General features: G+C 43.1%; 1 protein-coding gene across 1 annotated transcript; it reads right to left on the reverse strand.

The window, feature by feature from the left end:
- Window positions 1–755: 755 nt before the first annotated feature.
- Window positions 756–20,432, reverse strand: LOC139369803 (protein mono-ADP-ribosyltransferase PARP3-like). The gene is made up of 10 exons (XM_071109076.1): window positions 20,232–20,432; window positions 12,204–12,329; window positions 11,858–12,040; window positions 11,591–11,729; window positions 10,840–11,066; window positions 10,516–10,674; window positions 6,736–6,822; window positions 6,327–6,510; window positions 1,917–2,060; window positions 756–925 (listed from the first exon to the last, which is right to left on the reverse strand). Exons 1-10 carry the CDS (start codon window positions 20,424–20,426, stop codon window positions 756–758), a joined length of 1,614 nt encoding a protein of 537 aa, XP_070965177.1. The 5' UTR covers window positions 20,427–20,432.
- Window positions 20,433–22,801: the final 2,369 nt, after the last annotated feature.

Consider the following 22,801-nt stretch of genomic DNA (forward strand, 5'->3'; position numbering starts at 1 on the left):
AGACTCTCTCCAATACAACCCAACATTGCAGATATACATGTATGTGCATCCTTTCAAGCACACCCTTCTCATTAACCTGTGGTGAGTTATTCACAATTTGATGAACAAATAAAGTTTTATATGTACAGTAAGATGGCTAAATAAAAAGCTGAATGATTGATTATTGTAATTATATTATTATTTGTGCCCTGGTCCTATAAGAGCTCTTTGTCACTTCCCACGAGCCGGGCTGTGACAAAAACACACTCAATCTTATGTTTAATAAATGTATCGTATAGCGTGTGTGTAGCAGGCTTACAATGATGGCAAAAAACAACATTTGAGAGTGCGCTGACCCTGGTGCTAGAGGGGGTACGCAGCTGGAGGTTAAAGGTTTGAAGGGGTACTGGACAATAAAAAGTTTGGGAACCACTGCAATAGACCATGGAAGAATCAAATCAAATCAAATCAAATCAAATTTATTTATATAGCCCTTCGTACATCAGCTGATATCTCAAAGTGCTGTACAGAAACCCAGCCTAAAACCCCAAACAGCAAGCAATGCAGGTGTAGAAGCACGGAAGACTGTTCACTCAAAGCCTGTTAGGATACTATAAAGGATAAGGCACAGAGTATATATATGATATTATAAGGAACTTTGGTTGGATAATGCACACAGTGACAGAGGTGTCTATTAATAACAAAAACCTTAATTACTTGAATAATACCATCTCCTAGAATGCATAGGTGCCTCCTCCCTCTCTCCTTCTCTCCAGTTAAAACTTGAGCTCCAGCAGGTAGCGGATGCGACACTGGTTTCCCTTGTAGACCAGGTACTCGCTGTTGCAGAAGTAGCTGTCCTTGTACTGGGGCTGCTTGGTGGGTTTACCCTGAGGCACAGCCACCTGCTTACCATCCAGTGTCAGGAAGATGTCCTTGGACGGGTCTGAAACAATACAAAAGTGTTGACTACACAACCATACTGATGCCTTCTTCTGGATATCGTCTGACCATCTACCAGATGTTTAGAAATACAGTGACCACTTCATTAGAGTATACACTACCGTTCAAAAGTTTGGGCTCACTTAGAAATGTCCTTGTTTTTGAAAGAAAAGCATTTTTTTGGGCCATTTAAATAACATCAAATTGATCAGAAATACAGTGTAGACATTTTTCATGTTGTAAATTACTATTGTAGCTTGAAACGGCAGATTTTTTATGGAATATCTACATAGGCGTATAGAGGCCCATTATCAGCAACCATCATTCCTGTTTTCCAATGGCACGAGGTGTCAGCTAATCCAAGTTTATCATTTTAAAAGGCTAATTGATCATTAGAAAACCCTTTTGCAATTATGTTAGCACAGCTGAAAAATGCTGTCCTGATTAAAGAAGCAATAAAACTGGCCTTCTTTAGACTAGTTGAGTATCTGGAGCATCAAAATTTGTGGATTTGATGACAGGCTCAAAATGGCCAGAAACAAAGTACCCTCTTCTGAAACTCGTCAGTCTATTCTTGTTCTGAGAAATGAAGGCTATTCCATGCGAGAAATTGCCAAGAAACTGAAGATCTCGTACAACGCTGTGTAATACTCCCTTCACAGAACAGCACAAACTGTCTCTAACCAGAATAGAAAGAGTGAAAGGCCCCAGTGCACAACTAAGCAAGAGGACAAGTCATTTACAACATGAACAATGTCTACACTGTATTTCTGATCAATTTGATGTTATTTTAAATGGACAAAAAAATGTGTTTTTCTTTCAAAAACAAGGACATTTCTAAGTGACCTCAAACTTTTAAACGGTGTATATAGAGACAGACTGGCCATGGCTGAGACAATAGCAGTGACTGGATTTTGTCAACAGGGTAAGGGAGTGAGTTGCTATTAGACCAGAAGTGAGCTGTGAGTGGTGAGCTGTGAGTGGTGGTGCTGTACCTGGTTCCACCTTTCCTCGAGCCACCACGCTGTCGTAGCCATCAGGAGCCTTCATCAGGGAGCTGTCATCCTTCGTGATGGTGTGCTCCTTCCCTAGCACCACCTCATTCAGAAACATCATCCCGATGCCTTCAGATGTATGCACTACACAGAGACAGGACACAGAGACATGGCTTTAAGGGAGGTCCTTTTAACCGCCTAGAGTAGATGTCCGTGCCCCTGCGGAAATCTAATTAGCATAATAAGCTAGAAATATGTTTTTTTTTGCATGGGCTGCGTCTCAATCCCCGACATCCGTTGTTGGTCATCCCCACCTGCGGTGAAAGGTGGCAGAGCTAATGCAGTGTTTGTCAGACCAGTAGACATCCCGAAAATCAGTCTTCTCACGAAAATGTCTGTAGCGTCTCCACGGTTTGGCCGACAAAACCTATTATGAACCCTCCATGGAAAGATAAGGCTCTCAACCACCACAAGCATCCAGGAACTCATCCGAAGTCTCTACCGCCAATTTGCTAATTAAGTCTGTTGCATCTGAACAGTTTGGGCAACACACTAATATGACCCCTCTCATGAACACATACAGTACCAGTCAAAACTTTAAAAAAAAAACTATTTTCTACATAATAATAATAATAATAATAATAGTGAAGTCATCAAAACTGTGAAACAACAAATATGGAATCATGTAGTAACCAAAAAAGTCTTAAACAAATCAAAATATATTTTATATTTGAGATTCTTCAAAATAGCCACCTTTGCCTTGATGACAGCATTGCACACTATTGGCATTATCCCAACCAGCGTCATGAGGTAGTCACATGGAATTAATTTCAATTAACAGGTGTGCCTTTGTTAAAAGTACATTTTTTAAATTAAATTTAACCTCTTACAACTACCCCTCTACTTTTTTCAATTTCTGCCTGAAGACATACCCAAATCTAACTGCCTGTAGCTCAGGCCCAGTACCAAGGATATGCATATTCTTGGTTTCATTTTAAAGAAAACACTCTGAAGTTTGTGTAAATGTGAATTGAATGTAGGAGAATATAACACAATAGATCTGGTTTAGATAATACATTGAAAAAAACATACATTTTTTCTTTTCATTGTTGTATCATCATCTTTAAAACGAGCAACATATTTGGAAGACCCTCAGTCCTCTACACAATATTGTGCTGCTCATGCCAGGTGCCATAGCAGTCTCTTTCTGCTGTAAAGCAGAGGGTCACCAAGCATGTGGTGCAGTTGATGGGGGACATTATTTTGCAAAGAACACAGCGACGCCTCCATGCTGTGCCCTTTTGGCCCTGAGGCACATCCATGCCTGCAGAAATAAATGTGGGCAGATGAACACCACTTGTGGCAGGAGGGACAGAGGTAGAGAGGCCAGAACGTGGTGCAGTGGTGCTGTAGCCAGCAAGCTCATTGATGAGCAGCTCTCTGAAGGCTAGCTGTGAGATGGGGGGCTTTCCACAGCTCTTAGCCATTTCCTTGTGTAGGATGAATGCATTCACCACAGCAATGTTGATGAAATGATAGTCTTGTACCATTTCATAATCTTATGGAGAACATTGTAATAGCCTATCAGCGCATCTGACAGGCCCACAGTTGGAATGGGGACATTTTTTGCGATCCATGCCCCAGTAGCGCTGAGACAACAGGTGTCCGGCTGGATGAACCAGCTTCAGTTGGGGATGGACACCTTGGCACTGGGGGCTCCCAGTCAGTGTCACTGTGAAAGAAAATGTTCAGTTAGAATAGTTTCACATATGTATCAACAGGTATAATAAACAGATATATATATATAGAGTACAGGGAACATAAGGTTGAATATATTATTATAGACCTGCTAGATCTACTGTCTCATTTATATTATGACATTTCAGCTAGATCTACTGTCTCTATTATATTATGACAGACCAGCTAGATCTACTGTCTTTATTATATTACAACAGACCTGCTGTATCTACTGTCTCCATTTCACTTTGGCCATTGTTGTGGGCCTGCCCTCCCCTCAACAGCCTCAAATAGGCTATTTCATGTGGGGGTGGGATGGGATGGAGTGGCAGACACGCATCTCGGCCATGCACCCTCTAATCCACAATATGTAAATACACAAACATAGGATATGGGTCAGTACATACAAACATACCCCCACCCACAATGTATAGCCAACGTGTACTTTACACATTTCATTACATTTATATATATTGCTACAAAAAAAAAATAATCACAAATAATATTTTATATTATTAATTTCAAACAACGGCATTAGCATGAGAAGAACTTACCAGTCCAAAACGATGTCCTCTCCGTTCAAAAATTATTCCTCCATTTGGGAATCGCTAAATGAATCGTCCTCCAACAATCTCTGTCTCACTTTCCCGATCCATTTCTTCTAAAATTGTGTGTACATCTGTATATCTAGACTTAGATTTAGCTTTCCCTGACTTAGTCGCCATACTGATTGATATATAAACAGCTGAAGATGCGCTTTACCAAAACAACGCTGTGCGTAACATGCGTGGCTCCTTCTGGTATGAATCTTTAATGGCGAATGACCCTCTTTACGCCGGAGTTTACTACATGGGATGGTCTTCCAACACATAAACATTACATATTGCCGTTTAGGTCATTGGCTATCTACCTAGCTAGATTTCAAGACGATCAGTGGTCATTGGGTTAAAATACAGTCAATCAACGAAACAGCTGTCATATCATTGATGCACAATGATGTCATTACTTGTTGTCTTCAAATCGGTTTCTTTCAGTCAATACGTCCCGCGAAATTACCCATCACGTTTGGTTGTGTTACAAACAAACCAGTTGATTGCAATGAAACCAAACATGACTGGGATAAAGTCACATTTAGTGTGTGTATTGACATCGAATGTGTCGTCGAAAATGGAATGAGACGGAATTCACGACACAAGCGTTTCACAAAATGTTTCATGTTAGGCTATAAAAAGAGCATTGGGCATTGGGATTGCAAACAGAGGAAGATCGTCAAAGGTAAACTATTTATTTTATTGCAATTTGTGATGTTGTTACGCCTGTGTTGAAATAGTTTTTTTATGGGGCTTTGTTCTCAGATAATCGCATCGTATTCTTTCGCAGTAAATCCTTTTTTAAATCTGACAACGCAGTTGGATTAGCAAGATTCTAGGCTTTCGACCAATGTGAGACACTTGTATTTTCATGAATGTTTAATATGACTATTTATGTAGCGATCACCGTATGTTGTCGAATTTAATCCCGCTAACGGGTTCGGTGCGCAGAGAGGTTAATGAGTTTGAGCCAGTCAGTTGTGTTGTAACAAGGTCGGTGTGGTATACAGAAGATAGCCCTATTTGGTAAAAGACCAAGTCCATATTATGTTAAGAACAGCTCAGATAAGTAAAGTGAAACATCAGTCCATCACTACTTTAAAACATGAAGGTCAATCAATACATAAAGTTTCAAGAACTTTGAAAGTTCTTCAAGTGCAGTCATTCAAAATCCATCAAGCGCTATGATGAAACTGGCTCTCATGATGACCACCACAGGAAAGGATGACCCAGGGTTACCTCTGCTGCAGAGGATAAGTTCTTCAGAGTTAACTGCTCCTCAGATTCGGCCCAAATAAATGCTTCACATAGTTCAAGTAACAGACACATCTCAACATCAACTGTTCAGAGGAGACTGTGTGAATCCGGCCTTGCTGCAAAGAAACCACTACTAAAGGACACCAATAATAAGAAGAGACTAGCTTGGGCCAAGAAACATGAGAAACGGACAATAGACTGGAGGATATCTGTCCTTTGCTTTGATGAGTACAAATTTTGAGATTTTTGGTTTCAACCACCGTGTCTTTGTGAGACGCAGAGTAGATGATCTCTGCATGTGTGGTTCCCACCGTGAAGTATGGTGGAGGAGGTGTGATGGTGTGACGGTGCTTTGCTGATGACACTGTCAGTGATTTATTTAGAATTCAAGGCAAACCTAACAAGTATGGCTACCACAGCATTCTGCAGTGATGCGCAATCCCATTTGTTTTGCACATAGCGGGACTATCATTTGTTTTTCAACAGGACAATGACCCAAAACACACCTCCAGGCTGTGTAAGGGCTATTTGACCAAGAAGGAGAGTGATGGAGTGCTGCATCAGATGACCTGGCCTCCACAATCACCCAAACCATAAGTCTGAATACTTATGTAAATGTATTATTTCAGTTTTTTTTTAATACGTTGCAAAAATAAATAAAAAACAGTTTTTGCTTCTTCATTTTGGGGTATAGAGTGTGGCTAGATGAGCAAAATGTTTTTAAAAAAATCAATTTTAGAATAAGGCTGTAACATAACAAAATGTGAAAAAGTCAAGGGGTCTGAATACTTTCCAAATGCCCTATAACGCAGGGGTAGAACCTCACCGTAATTAGCAGAGTTGCTGATCTCCGAGGCAAAGTAGATGCCCCTGCCTGTGCAGCCCCCTGACTGGGGCATGAAGTGACTATATAGGCCACCGTTCAAGATGACCGCAACCATTGCCAAGTTGGTGCCGTGCCACAGCAGACGCCGGTTCTCCAGGTTGTCATTCTCCCTGAACCGCTCCGCCTGCCGAAAACAATGCCCACACACAGATATGCAGATAGGAGAACAGAATCCTTGACCTAACGCACTATAATAGAGGAACCTGTGTGTACATTTAAGCCAAAAAAAGAGATTCTCAACTTCATTACAACAATCAAGCTCACAACAAATAAGTAATGAATCAATACAAATTCATTCTGTATTACATGCTAACATTATTTTGCTGAAGTAGTGTCATGTGTTACTCACCTCAGTCTCACTCTCTACCTCCCAGACATCTATAATCTTTGGCTGGCTGTGGCTATGTGCAGTGGCTTTCAGGTATTTCTCAATTACCTTTAAATTAGACAAGAACGAAAATACAATGGAAGCTCAACATTTACTTTCGACTACAGAGAAGAATATTGTATATCATTTTGTCTCAGTAAATAGACCCCTATAATGCATTTACAGTGGGGCAAAAAAGTATTTAGTCAGCCACATATTGTGCAAGATCTCCCACTTAAAAAGATGAGAGGCCTGTAATTTTCATCATAGGTACACTACACATAGGTACACTTTGACAGACAAAATGAGAAGAAAAAATCCAGAAAATCACATTGTATGATTTTTAATGAATTTATTTGCAAATTATGGTGGAAAATAAGTATTTGGTTAATAACAAAAGTTTATCTCAAAACTTTGTTATATACCCTTTGTTGGCAATGACAGAGGTCAAACGTTTTCTGTAAGTCTTCACAAGGTTTTCACACACTGTTGCTGGTATTTTGGCCCAGTCCTCCATACAGATCTCCTCTAGAGCAGTGATGTTTTGGGGCTGTTGCAGGGCAACATGGACTTTCAACTCCCTCCAAAGATTTTCTATGGGGTTGAGATCTGGAGATTGGTCAGGCCACTCCAGGACTTCGAAATGCTTCTTACGAGGCCACTCCTTCGTTGCCCGGGCGGTGTGTTTGGGATCATTGTCATGCTGAAAGACCCAGCCACGTTTCATCTTCAATGCCCTTGCTGATGGAAGGAGGTTTTCACTCAAAATCTCACGATACATGGCCCCATTCATTCTTTCCTTTACACGGATCAGTCGCCCTGGTCCCTTTGCAGAAAAACAGCCCCAAAGCATGATGTTTCCACCCCCATGCTTCACAGTAGGTATTGTGTTCTTTGGATGCAACTCAGCATTCTTTGTCCTCCAAACACGACGAGTTGAGTTTTTACCAAAAAGTTCTATTTTGGTTTCATCTGACCATATGACATTCTCCCAATCTTCTTCTGGATCATCCAAATGCTCTCTAGCAGGGGGACACGTCTGGCACTGCAGGATTTGAGTCCCTGGCGGCGTAATGTGTTACTGATGGTAGGCTTTGTTACTTTGGTCCCAGCTCTCTGCAGGTCATTCACTAGGTCCCCCCGTGTGGTTCTGGGATTTTTGCTCACCGTTCTTGTGATCATTTTGACCCCACGGGGTGAGAGCTTGCGTGGAGCCCCAGATCGAGGGAGATTATCAGTGGTCTTGTATGTCTTCCATTTCCTAATAATTGCTCCCACAGTCAATTTCTTCAAACCGAGTTGCTTACCTATTGCAGATTCAGTCTTCCCAGCCTGGTGCAGGTCTACAATTTTGTTTCTGGTGTCCTTTGACAGCTCTTTGGTCTTGGCCATAGTGGAGTTTGGAGTGTGACTGTTTGAGGTTGTGGACAGGTGTCTTTTATACTGATAACAAGTTCAAACAGGTGCCATTAATACAGGTAACGAGTGGAGGACAGAGGAGCCTCTTAGAGAAGAAGTTACAGGTCTGTGAGAGCCAGAAATCTTGCTTGTTTGTAGGTGACCAAATACTTATTTTCCACCATAATTTGCAAATAAATTCATAAAAAATCCTACAATGTGATTTTCTGGATTTTTTTCTCTCCTTTTGTCTGTCATAGTTGAAGTGTACCTATGATGGAAATTACAGGCCTCTCTCATATTTTTAAGTGGGAGAACTTGCACAATTGGTGGCTGACTAAATACTTTTTGGCCCCACTGTATGTCACAAAATATGACCAAATCAAATTTTATTAGTCACATGCGCTGAATACAACAGGTGTAGACCTGACTGTGAAATGCTTACTTACAAGCCCCCAACCAACAATGCAGTTTAAAAAATATGAATAAGAAATAAAAGTAACTAGTAGTTAATTAAAGAGCAGCAGTAAAATAACAATAGTGAGACTATATACAGGGGGTAACGGTACAGAGGCAATGTGCGGGGGCACCGGTTAGTCAAGGTAACTGAGGTAATATGTACATGTAGATAGAGTTATTAAATTGACTATGCATAGATAATAATAGAGTAGCAGTGGCATGAAAGGGGGAGGCGGGGCAATGCAAATAGTCTTAGTAGCCATTTGATTAGATGTTGAGGAGTATTATGGCTTGGGGGTAGATGCTGTTTAGCAGCCACATGGACCTAGACTTTGCGCTCCGGTACCGCTTGCCATGCGGTAGCAGAGAGAACAGTTTATGATTGGAGTCTGACAATTTTTAGGGCCTTCCTCTGACACCGCCTGATATAGAGGTCCTAGATGGCAGGAAGCTTGGCCCCAGTGATGTACTGGGTCATACGCACTACCCTCTGTTGTGCCTTGCGGTCAGAGGCTGAGCAGTTGCCATACCAGGTAGTGATGCAACCAGTCAGGATGCTCTCGACGGTGCAGCTGTAGAACCTCTTAGTCCTGAATTGACACTTTGCCTGTTTGATGGTACATCTGAAGGCATAGTGGGATTTCTTATAAGCTTCCGGGTTAGAGTCACGCTCCTTTAAAGCGGTAGTGCGGATGTTGCCCGTAATCCATGGCCTCTGGTTGGGGAATGTATTGGAATATGTTGGGACGATGTCATCGATGCACTTATTGATGAAGCCAATGACTGATGTGGTGTACTCCTCAATGCCATAGGAAGAATCCCGGAACATATTCCAGTCTGTGCTAGCAAAACAGTCCTGTAGCTTAGCATCTGCTTCATCTGACCACTTTTTTATTGACCGAGTCACTGGTGCTTCCTGCTGTCATTTTTGCTTGTAAGCAGGAAGATAGAATTATGGTCAGATTTGCCAAATGGAGGGCGAGGGAGAGCTTTGTACTCGTCTCTGTGTGTGGAGTAAAGGTGGTCTAGAGTTTTTTTCTCTCTGGTTGCACATTTGCAAATTTGGAAAAACAGATTTAAGTTTCCCTGCATTTAATGTCCCCTGCCACTAGGAGTGCCGCCTCTGGATGAGCGTTTTCCTGTTTGCTTATGGCGGAATACAGCTCATTGAGTGCGGTCTCAGTGCCAGCATTGGTCTGTGGTGGTATGTAGACAGCTACAAAAAAATACAGATGAAAACTCTCTACATAGATAGTGTGGTCTACAGCTTATCATGAGTTTCCACCTCAAGCGAGCAAAACCTCAAGAGTTATATATATCGTGTTGTTTACATATTTGAATAGACTGCCACCCAAACATAAGATATTGCAGTTTTTCATGTCCCATTGGTAGTTTAATCTTCCTCGTAGGTCATCGATTTTATTTTCCAATGATTGCACGTTAGCTAGTAGAACAGAAGGCAGGGGGTTTATTCGATCGCCTACAAATTCTCAGAAGGCAGCCCGACCTCCGTTCTCTTTTTCGCTGTTGTCTCTTCAAGCAAATGGTGGGATTTGGGCCTGTTCCTGGGAAAGCAGTATGTTGTTCACGTCGGGCTCGTTAAAGGAAAAAAAAACTTCTGCCAGTTCGTGGTGAGTAATCACTGTTCTGATGTCCAGAAGTTATTTTCGGTCATAAGAGACAGTAGCACCAACATTATGTACAACATAAGTAAATAAATAAGTTAAAATAACGCAAAAAAAAAAAAAAAACACAAACGGTTAGGAGCACATAAAACGTCAGCCATCTTCTCCGTTTCCTTCTTACAATCAGTATCACTAAAGATTTGTATGACTATGATTTTTACATCTACAACAATACAGCCGTGTTTGTATAAAATTAAACTTCCATTAGAGGCCACAGTACCTTGAATTCCTGTGTTTCTCTTTCTAGTAGACAGAGTTTGCAGTTGAGAGACAGATAGTTCTGGTCCAGTGAATGAGGTACTTTCTCTACCTCCATCAGCTCCTGTGTCTTCTCAGTCTCAGCCTTCAGGTCTTGGGCTATCTCTATATCAGCCAGCACCTGCAGGGAACAGCAGAAGGAGGGAGAGATGGGACCAGGACTGGAAAAAAACGACTCATTATTATGGCCAGGAGTTTTACCTATTACCAAAACTTTTGTCCCTAAATAGTACTGACCAATATCAATGTCATTCCACAAAGTACAAGTTGATTAAGTAGATCTCACCAGAAGCATCTCCTTCTTCTTCTCTATGATCTCAGAGCTGTCGATGACCGGGGGCCTTTTGCGTCCAAAGATGTGTGGGATGATGGTGAAGAACTTGGAGGAGAGCTCCTCCAGTTTGGCCCTGCTGGTCTGGCTGGCGTTCATAGCTCCCTCAATCTCCTCCAGCACTTTAAAGCCCTTGGTGATCTGCAGCTTGCTCAGTTTCCCCAAGGGTATCTTCTTTATGTCTGGTGGGAAGAACCAGGGAAGAGATGATGATTATACACATATTACCGCTCTGTCTGAGTTCATATGTTAGACACGTTTTTTATAGCTCTATGTTGACTGCTTTCCTCTACATTGGTCAATGTGGTTGTTGGGGAACTCACAATACAGCTGAATAAGCTTCGGTCCAAATCAATCAATTGTACAGTCAGGCGCCATTTACATTATTGATCAGGCAGACTGGGTTTTAGATGGATTAGACATTTATCTCCAGATCGCCAGGCTTTACCCTCTACTTAAATGACTCTAGTTAATGATTTAGGATACCTCTTTGATCACAGAGACTTCAGTTGAACAGTCAAGTACTGTATATAATTCCACTGAGGGTAGAATACAATACAACAAGCAGTCCAGTCAAACAGGTAAGTTACTTAATAGAACATGTGTACATAGACAGACCCCACCCAGGCTTAATGACCGAGGAACAGAGGATTGTTTCAGTGCTGTAGCGTTAAAGGTGGTGTGTTGGACTAAGATTGACACCCACCCAGGTCCATGCACTCCATGGCCTTTTTGAACATGTCGTTGCTAAAAATGAGATGGATGAGCTTCTGTGTGGGGTTATTCAGGGTGCAAGGCAAAATGTTTTGGGGCCCCTTGACAATCTTCCCATCAACATTGTCCACCTGCAAAAGCCAGATGAGAGCATGCTATAATTGACACAGCGAAGCAATAATGAGTGAGAGTCAAAAAAGAAGTCTGACTATGTATCAGAGTCCTTAGCAGCACTTAGTCCCTAGCACACCACTGTTACCTTGACCTCTGCATCCTGGCCTCCATCCACCTTTATCAGGGTGTACTTCCCCGGGCGAGACACAAAGTTGTCCCGCTCCTTCCAGCTGTTCTTCGTCTTGTCTGTGAACTTCTTCTCAAAGTCTTTGATGGCTTTGTCTGGGCTGACATAGGGGTCTGATAGTTTTGACTGGCCTATTTCCCCCTGTAGGTGAGGAGAAAGGATTTTGTGCTTCAATCCTAGATGCTCAACCGATGAATAGTTTAGTATATTAATTAAAGTAATCAACAAAAATGTAGATTTACTAAAGTTGACACAGGAATGTGTAGCAAACTACCATCTTGTCTTTGTCTGAAATTAAGCTTACCACTCTCCCCCATTTGGTCCAGCAGTAGTAACAGGCACCTGTATTCAACACTTGAATGACATAAAACTTATTGCTGTTATTTTCAATGTTGGTCTGATTCAGCATACAGTCATAATCTTCATATACCTGTTGGGGAGGAACATGATTTAGGTCACGTTGGCACATTAGATTTTATTAGACACCCCTATATCAAGAGCAATTTACAGGAGCAATTAGGATTAAGTGATGTACTCAAGGGCACGTCGTAAGATTTTTCACCTGGACGGCTCCGGGATACAAACCAGCAGCCTTACGGTTAATCTTAATCGCTAGGCTACCTGACTACCCATTCATCTACTGCACTGCACAGTCTGGCCTACTGATGTGACTGCAAGGCTGATCAAACAAATCATTAAGTCAAATGCCTATAGCTAGTGACAGTTTCTCAGAATCTGCTACATATGAATGAGTAACACACACAGCAGTACATTGGTCTTTTGAAACCTCTATAACTGTATGCAGCATATAGAATCCAGGAGATGTAAGTGACCTCACTTACAGCATTACAACGGAGCAAAGTGTTTTATTTGTATTTATTTGGGATCCCCATTAGCTGTTGCCAAGACAGCAGAAATTATTCCTGGGGTCCAAATGAGACTTACATCACACATAAAGCAAAATATAAAACAGTACATTATATAACATTATTACACCACTACATATCTACAATACAACATGTATAATACCACCATACAACAATATTATAATGTACGTATGTGTAAAGTGCGTGTGCTAGCGTGTGTGTGTGTGTATGCATGTGTCTCTACCTGCGTGTGTGTGTCTCTTCACAGTACCCGCTGTTCCATAAGGTGTATTTAAAAAAAAAAAAAGATTATACTTCTTGCATCAGATACCTGATGTGGAATAGAGTTCCATGTAGTCATGGCTCTATGTAGTACTGTGCACTTTCCATAGTCTGTTCTGGACTTGTGAAGAGACCTCTGGTGGCCTGTCTTGTGGAGTATGCATGGCTGTCCAAGCTATGTGCCAGCAGTTTAAACAGACCGCTCGGTGCATTCAGCTTGTCAACATTTATTACAAAAACAAGTAGTGATGAAGTCAATCTCTCCTACACTTTGAGACATGAGATTGACATGCATATTATTAATGTTAGCACTCCATGTACATTTAACCTCACTAGGGGTAACAAGCCAACAGTAACAAGCCAAGTAGAGGAGTTACACAAGTCAGAAATAGTGATAAAATTAATCACTTACCTTTGATGATCTTCAAATGTTTGCACACACAAGACTCCCATTTACTCAATAAATGTTTGTTTTGTTCGATAAAGTCCATGTTTATATCCAAAAACCTCAATTTTGTTAACGCATTTTGTTCAATAATCCACTGTCTCAAACAACATCCGGTGAAATTGCAGAGCGTGAAACTCAACAAAACAGAAATTCTCATAATAAACATACATAAAAGATACAAATGTTATACACCAGCTTAGAAAGATACACTGCTTCTTTATGCAACCGCTCTGTTACATTTCTTTTTAACGTTACAGAAATCGCACACTATTCAATATATCTGAGACGGCGCTCAGTTCCAAGCTACATTTCTCCGTAATGTTGGAGTCAACAGAAACACAGATTTAAGCATAAATATTCCCTTACCTTCGATGGTCTTCGTTCAGAATGTTCTGGAAGGGTTCATACTTACCCAATACATCGTTTGGTTTCAAGTCTTGCGTCTTTGTATGGGCTACTGCTAATAACATCAGCTGAAATGCACCCAAAATGTCCTCTGGTCCGGAAAAATTGCGCATCAAAACTTCAAAATTACATATTATATGTCGACTAAACAGGTCAAACTAAGTGCAGAAGCAAGCTTTATGATGTTTTTAACACACAAAACAAATTTCAAATCAACCGGGCATCGTTTGCTCTTCCCAGGAGTGCTGGAACAAAGGAATGGCTGTGACCAATTCGCGCCCTAACGCACAGGTTTTTTCTCGCGGCACTTACTCAAATCACTCCCATAGGGTCAATTCTCGCGCGATTTGAACGATTAGACGCTCTACAGAATGAGGACATCTAGTGGAAGAGATGGAAAGTGTCCCCAGATCCATAAGTGGCTGGGAAGGGTGGGGGCGATGACGTCAAAGTTGCTCCAACTTTCATGACCACAAAACTAGTTTGGAAGAATGCATGCCCTGTGAGTTCTGCTATACTTACAGACATAATTCCAACGGTTTTAGAAGCTTTAGAGTGTTTTCTATCCAATAATAATTATTATATGCATATATTAGCAATTTTCTATAATTTTTTTTTCAGTTTTCTAGGGGTACCCAATTTCTCCAAAGGGGGCGTAAATCTGCCATGTCTTCAACAGGTTAAAATCTCTTTATCCTACCCCCTCCTTTTTCGAACATTCTGTTAAAAATCGCGCAACTTTTCAGCGTCCTGCTACTCATGCCAGGAATATAGTATATGCATATGATTAGTATGTGTGGATAGAAAACACTCTGAAGTTTCTAAAACTGGTTAAATCACGGCTGTGACTATAACAGAGCGTGTGTTTCATCGAAAAGCGCAAGAAAAACTGCTCACTGAAATCTGAAAAAAGTATCCATGCGCCCCTTTCATGGATTATTTAAAGGAAACCAAATTTAATATGGAGACGGATGCAATTCATACAGCTTCCACACGATGTGGAAAACGTCATTTTCCACAAAAACGTCATTTTCATTGACAAAAATCCATTGAGGCATTACGAATAGATCATTGATTCCATCCAGCCTACCTCAATCGATTTTGGAAGATTGAAAAATGGACACTGTTTTCTTTTGTAGCTGCTATTGAATACAGATCGCCCAGTGATCAATTTGATCGCTTATCAACGTTTACAAATACCTAAAGTTGGGTTATAAAAGTAGGTTGAAGTTTTTTGTCAAAGAATATAGGCAACTTATATCATTTTTAAACATGACGTTGCGTCTTGGAAGATAGCTTTTTTCGTGATGCAGACAGGCCATACAAATGGATATTTTGGGCATTCATGGACGGATTTAATCGGGAAAAAAACCAATTTGTGATGTTTATGGGACATATAGGAGTGCCAACAAAGAATATCATCAAAGGTAATGAATGTTTTATATTTTATTTCTGCGTTTTGGGTAGCGCCGGCTACCGCAAAATCTGTTGTTTACGTGTCGTGCTGGTATTTTGGGGGGTGCATGCTATCAGATAATAGCTTCTCATGCTTTCGCCGAAAAGCATTTTAAAAATCTGACTTGTTGGATAGATTCACAACGAGTGTAGCTTTAATTCAATACCCTACATGTCTATTTTAATGAACGTTTGAGTTTTAACAAGTACATTTAGCATTTAGCGTAGCGCATTTGCATTTCCAGGTGCCTACTTGAGACGCAGACGTCTCAAGTAGGACCAAGAAGTTAAAGATAAAATTATTGTTAATCCAACCACTGTGTCAGATTTAAAAAAGGCTTTACGGCGAAAGCAAACCATACGATTATCTGAGAACAGCACCCAGCAGACAAATCATTACAAACAGTTAGCAGCCAAGAAGAGTAACAGAAGTCAGAAATAGCGATAACATGTATCACTTACCTTTGATGATCTTCATATGGTTGCACTCCGAAGACTCCATGTTACACAATAAATGTTTGTTTTGTTCAATAATGTCCCTCTTTATGTACAAAAACCTCAGTTTTGATGGTGCGTTTTGTTCAGCAATCCATTGGAACAAAGCACGGTCACAACAGACAGACGAAAAATCAATAAAGTATCGTAAAAGTTCATAGAAACATGTCAAACGATGTTTAAAATCAATCCTCAAGTTGTTTTTGTCATAAATAATCAATCATATTTCAACCGGACAAAAGCTTCGTCAATAGAAAAGGAGAAACAGGAAAGGCGCGCTCCCGATCGTGTGCTGGACTCATGTCTGGAAATTTCCACTGTCCTCTCACTGAAAGTGCTGTATCTCCCTAATTTTTCAGAGTAAAAGCCTGAAACAATGTCTAAAGACTGGCCACATGTAGAGGAAGCCATAAAGATCGTGAACTGGGTCCTAAGTCTTTGTATGGTGGATAGGCTTTCAATGGAAAAACAGACTTTCAAACTAATAGTACTTCGTGGATGGATTTTCCTCAGGTTTTCACCTGCCATATCAGTTCTGTTATACTCACAGACATTAATTTAACAGTTTTGGAAACATTAGAGTGTTTTATATCCAGATCTACCAATTATATGCATATCCTAGCTTCTGGGCCTGAGTAGCAGGCAGTTTACTTTGAGCACGCTTTTCATCCAAAATTCCGAATGCTGCCCCCTTTTGCGACTGCACTTGAACTTTCAAAGTTCTTGAAATGTTCCATACTGACTGACCTTCATGTCTTAAAGTAATGATGGACTGTTGTTTCTCTTTGCTTATTTGAGCTGTTCTTGCCATATTATGGACTTGGTCTTTAACCAAATCGGGCTAACTTCTGCATACCATATATTGTTACAACACAAAAATTCCACAAATTAACTTTTAACAAGACACACCTGTTAATTGAAATGCATTCCAGGTGACTACCTCATGAAGCTGGTTGAGAGAATGCCAAGAGTGTGCAAAGTTGTCATCAAGGCAAAGGGTGGCTACTTTGAAATATCTAAAACAAAAATATATTCTGATTTGTTTAACACTTTTTCGGTTACTACATGATTCCAAATGTGTAATTTTATAGTTTTGATGCCTTCACTATTATTCTACAATGTAGAAAATAGTAAAAATAAAGAAAATCCCTTGAATGAGTAGACGTGTTCAAACTTTTGACTGGTACTGTATGTAAATGTGATATTCATTTTTTAAAATGTTTATCAGCAAAAATGTCTAAAAACCTGTTTTTGGTTCATCTGTCACGTTCTGACCATAGTTCTTGTGTGTTTTCCTTGTTTTAGTGTTGGTCAGGACGTGAACTGGGTGGGCATTCTATGTTGTGTGTCTAGTTTGTCTATTTCTATGTTTGGCCTGATATGGTTCTCAATCAGAGGCAGGTGTTAGTCATTGTCTCTGATTGGGAACCATATTTAGGTAGCCTGTTTTGTGTTGGGTTTTGTGGGTGGTTGTTTCCTGTCTGTGTGTTCTCTGCGCCAGATAGGACTGTTTCGGCTTTGCCACGTTTGTTATTTTGTATTTGTGTTCTTGTTTAGTTTTCTTATTAAAAAACATGAACTCTAACCACGCTGCATTTTGGTCCTCCTCTCGTTCGACGGAAGAAAGCCGTTACAGAAACACCCACCACAACAGGACCAAGCGGCGTGGTGACAGGCAGCGGCAGCAGGAGCAGCGCAAGGAGGAATGGACATGGGAGGACGAGTTGGACGGTAAAGGACCCTGGGCACAGCCAGGAGAATATCGCCTCCCCAAAGAAGAGCTGGACGTTGCGAAGGCGGAGAGGCGCTGGTATGAGGAGGCAGCATGGCGGCGCGGATGGAAGCCCGAGAGTCAGCACCAAAAATGTATTGGGGGAGGCACACAGGAAATGTGGCGAAGCCAGGTAGGAGACCTGCGCCAACTTCCTGTGCTTACCGGAGGGCGAGAGAGACCGGGCAGGCACCGTGTTATGCTGTGGAGCGCACAGTGTCCCCAGTGCGGTTGCATAGCCCGTTGCGGTACATACCAGCTCCTCGTATCGGCCGGGCTAGAGTGGGCATCGAGCCAGGTGCCATGAAGCCGGCTCTACACATCTGGTCTCCAGTGCGTCTCCTTGGGCCGGCGTACATGGCACCAGCCTTACGCATGGTGTCCCCGGTTCGCCTGCATAGCCCAGTGCGGGCTATTCCACCTCGCCGCACTGGCAGGGCGACCGGGAGCATTCAACAAGGTAAGGTTGGGCAAGCACGGTGCTCAAGAGCTCCAGTGCGCCTGCACGGTCCGGTCTATCCAGTGCCACCTACACGCACCAGCCCTCCGGTGGAAGCCCCCCGCACCAGGCTCCCTGTTTCTCCTCCCCGCACTCGCCCTTAGGTGGGTGTCCTCGGCCCAGTACCATCAGTGCCGGCACCACGCACCAGGCCTACAGTGCGCCTCGCCTGTCCAGAGCTGCTAGAGTCTCCCGCCTGTCCAGAGCCACTAGAGTCTCCCGCCTGTCCAGAGTCGCTAGAGTCTCCCGCCTGTCCAGAGCCGCTAGAGTCTCCCGCCTGTCCAGGGCCGCTAGAGTCTCCCGCCTGTCCAGGGCCGCTAGAGTCTCCCGCCTGTCCAGAGCCGCCAGAGTCTCCCGCCTGTCCAGAGCCGCCAGAGTCTCCCGCCTGTCCAGAGCCGCCAGAGTCTCCCGCCTGTCCAGAGCCGCCAGAGTCTCCCGCCTGTCCAGAGCCGCCAGAGTCTCCCGCCTGTCCAGAGCCGCCAGAGTCTCCCGCCTGTCCAGAGCCGCCAGAGTCTCCCGCCTGTCCAGAGCCGCCAGAGTCTCCCGCCTGTCCAGAGCCGCCAGAGTCTCCCGCCTGTCCAGAGCCGCCAGAGTCTCCCGCCTGTCCAGAGCCGCCAGAGTCTCCCGCCTGTCCAGAGCCGCCAGAGTCTCCCGCCTGTCCAGAGCCGCCAGAGTCTCCCGCCTGTCCAGAGCCGCCAGAGCCTCCCGCCTGTCCAGAGCCGCCAGAGCCTCCCGCCTGTCCAGAGCCGCCATAGTCTCCCGCCTGTCCAGAGCCGCCATAGTCTCCCGCCTGTCCAGAGCCACCAGAGTCTCCCGCCTGTCCAGAGCCACCAGAGTCTCCCGCCTGTCCAGAGCCGCCAGAGTCTCCCGCCTGTCCAGAGCCGCCAGAGTCTTCCGCCAGTCTGCAAGGAGCCGCCAGAGCCGCCAGTCTGCAAGGAGCCGCCAGAGCCGCCAGTCTGCCAGGATCCGCCAGAGTCGCCAGGATCCGCCAGGATCCGCCAGGATCCGCCAGAGCCGCCATTCAGCCAGGATCCGCCAGAGCCGTCAGTCAGCCAGGAGCTGCCAGAGCCGTCAACCAGCCTGAGCTATCTCTCAGTCCTGAGCTACCTCTCAGTCCTGAGCTACCCCTCAGGCCTGAGCTACCCCTCGGTCCTGAGCTACCCCTCGGTCCTGAGCTACCCCTCGGTCCTGAGCTACCCCTCGGTCCTGAGCTACCCCTCAGTCCAGTGGGGCCCCTCAGTCCAGTGGGGCCCCTCAGTCCAGTGGGGCCCTTTGTTAGGGTTCCTAGGCCAAGGTCGGCGGCGAGGGTCGCCACTCAAAGGACGCTAAGGAGGTGGACTAAGACAATGATGGAGTGGGGTCCACGTCCAGCGCCAGAGCCGCCACCGCGGACAGATGCCCACCCAGACCCTCCCCTATAGGTTTAGGTTGTGCGGTCGGAGTCCGAACCTTGGGGGTGGTACTGTGACGTTCTGACCATAGTTCTTGTGTGTTTTCCTTGTTTTAGTGTTGGTCAGGACGTGAGCTGGGTGGGCATTCTATGTTGTTTGTCTATTTCTATGTTTGGCCTGATATGGTTCTCGATCAGAGGCAGGTGTTAGTCATTGTCTCTGATTGGGAACCATATTTAGGTAGCCTGTTTTGTGTTGGGTTTTGTGGGTGGTTGTTTCCTGTCTTTGTGTTCTCTGCACCAGATAGGACTGTTTCGGTTTTGCCACATTTGTTATTTTGTATTCATGTGTTCATGTTTAGTTTTCTTATTAAAAAACATTAACTCTAACCACGCTGCATTTTGGTCCTCCTCTCCTTCGACGGAAGAAAGCCGTTACATCATCATTATTGTGTCTTGTATGTAGATTGATTAGGGGAAAAAAATATTTAATTCCTTTTAGAATAAGGTTGTAACGTAACAAATGTGGAAAAAGTCAATACTTTCCGAATTCACTGTATGTGGATGGAAACATCTTCTAAATGACTAAAATGTAAAATAATTTCTCCACAGGAGGACATTTGAGTTGAAATAGTACCCAAAACATTTGTCTGATAGGTGGTACAGGCAGCCCAAGAAATTGTCTACTTTGTGCCTTGATATGACATGATGTCCAACTCACCTCTCCTGAATGCTGTTCTGACAGCAAGCATTGCTCATCAGCCTTACTTTTGCCCTTAAGGTGTGGCCCTGCAACATTCAGAGCCTCTATGGCAAAGGAAAAGGCATCCTTTGATGTGTCAGGCTCTTGCTTCACCTTATTTCCACCCGCTTCAGTGACTTTGGTGGAAGAGGCAGCACTTCTCTTTGGTGCCATCCTTTCTCTGTATCTCAAATCACTGCAAAAAAAATAGATACGACGTTATGAATCAACACACTAAAATGAAAGATGATGGATAATCCTCATGCGCTTGAGTCAGCAGGTGCTTTTCACTTCATCCTTTTCACTTCATTGTTCATTAGGCAATGGACAATGCCCATAGCAGTGATGTTTTGATGCAGCTAAGTGAGGGAATGGGTACTTCTAGTATCAGAGACGTAGCAGCAGCAGACACAGTAGAAGCTGCAAAGAGGCACTCAAGGTTGAAGGGCCATGCGTTAAGGGCAAAAGTAAATTCATCAGTTGTTCTGCGCTCTGGCACAATCAAACGAGAGTGCTCTGAAATCGGAGTAGATATCCAGAGTGAATTATGAATGGACAATCTGACAACACTCTGAATTTACGAACGCCAAGTACGCACTCTGGCACTTGTAGTGGTTAATTTCTTTACTATCAAATGAGGAGAGACAAACTTATCACACAAGTAAGAGTAATACTTAAACTAAATCTTTAATCACCTATTAATAAGGGAGCAGGTCAATACAACACACAAATATAAAGTGAATCGATTGAGTGCTCTACGATAATGATGGCTGGTCATGGCTGGTCGACGATTCACGCTCAGATGATTCGTTGAGAGCCCCGAGACAAAAGTACAAAGGTATTTTATAGCCAAGATACACCCCTTTCAACCTAAATGACGAACAGCAGATATATAGAATGGGGAACAAGGTTAAGATTTGTATGAAAGATACCTATAATACATAGCAGACAGTATCTGCCGTGTCAACAGTTTTCATTGTGTAGAGACCAGTGTCTGGCCCCGTATAGAAAAGAAACATTAACTCATGCTCTGGAATGCTCTTTAGGTTTTATCACCCAAATTACATGTAAATCTCCTGTCAGTGTTATCACCCAGAGGCCCATCCTCAGTAGAACACACACACAATAGTTAACAGAATACTCTATTCCGTTGCATAAAACAACCATAAAACATAATCTTGAAATATTCCACCACACACTCCAGATTGAATTTACGAACACACCCACAGTAGAAGCAGCAGATACAGTAGAAGCAGCAGACACAGTCAAGCCCTGGCATGCCCTTATATTCCCTGACATGGCAAAGGATGCACTGAGGTGGTTGAGAGTGCTAACTTACCTGCTAGCTAGCTAAAGCAGCTGGCCTAGCATAAATTTCCATGTACAACCCCTCAGTAATATTTTAGCTAGGTAGTTAAATTAGCTTGGTGCAAAGTCCAATAACTAGATTGTGTGGGTTTGTGTAGCTGAACCAGCTAAACACTGTTGCTAGCGAAAAGTTCACACACTAATAGTTATGAGGCTATGGATGTAGCTACAGCTGATACATTTGAAGCTATCTAAACAATTTGCCATCCTTCATCGACTTGCTACTTACCTTACAGTGCAGGTGATCGGCAGCTCGAGCTGTCACTGTCAGAAGTAGCATGAAGATCTCTCACTGAGTCTTTTAATAAACACACCTCTCACTGAGTGCCCCTTCCACTTTTAAAGGAGCAGTTCACTATTTTACAACTGAATGTTAAATGGTTCCTCGCCCTGAAAGTAGTCTATGGGCCAGGAGAAACTCTAATCCATGGTTCAGTATTCTTTAAATCAGCTACTACAAACTCTCAACCCTAATTTCAGGCTTTTCCCAACCCATTCAAATTCAAAAAATAAATGCATTCAGGTGAGAAGTTGTGGGTGGTAAATGTAGTTTGCCTTGATCCTGACTAGTCTCCCATTCCCAGCCGCTGAAAAATATCCCCACAGCATGATGCTGCCACCACCATACTTCACCGTAGGGATGGTGCCAGGTTTCCTCCAGACGTGACACCTGGCATTGGTTTCATCAGACCAGAGAATCTTGTTTCTCATGGTCTGAGAGTCCTTTAGGTGCCTTTTACTGAGGAGTGGCGTCCATCTGGCCACTCTACCATAAAGGCCTGATTGGTGGAGTGCTGCAGAGATGGTTGTCCTTCTGGAAGGTTCTCCAATCTCCACAGAGGAACTCTGGAGCTCTGTCAGAGCGACCATCAGGTTCTTGGTCACCTCCCTGACCAAGGTCTTTAAAATTAAAATCATTACTACTACCAATATTCTTAATACAAATGTCTAAGACAAATGTCAAAGAGAATAACAACACAGAGTTGAACGAACCCTCCTATCGGCTACACTCTGACTATTCCCAGCCTCATCCATTTCAACCTGGTAATGCACTGATTTCAGGTTGGAGCCTGCTACGTTATGCAGAGTCCGGACAAGGTGAAGTCAGAGACAGAGAAAATATAAAGAGACAAAGACAAAAACATGTTCCACCAGTGAAGTCTGAGAACCCAACTATCACC

Source organism: Oncorhynchus clarkii, chromosome 17 (assembly GCF_045791955.1).
Source record: "Oncorhynchus clarkii lewisi isolate Uvic-CL-2024 chromosome 17, UVic_Ocla_1.0, whole genome shotgun sequence".
In the NCBI taxonomy this organism is placed as follows: Eukaryota; Metazoa; Chordata; class Actinopteri; order Salmoniformes; family Salmonidae; genus Oncorhynchus; species Oncorhynchus clarkii.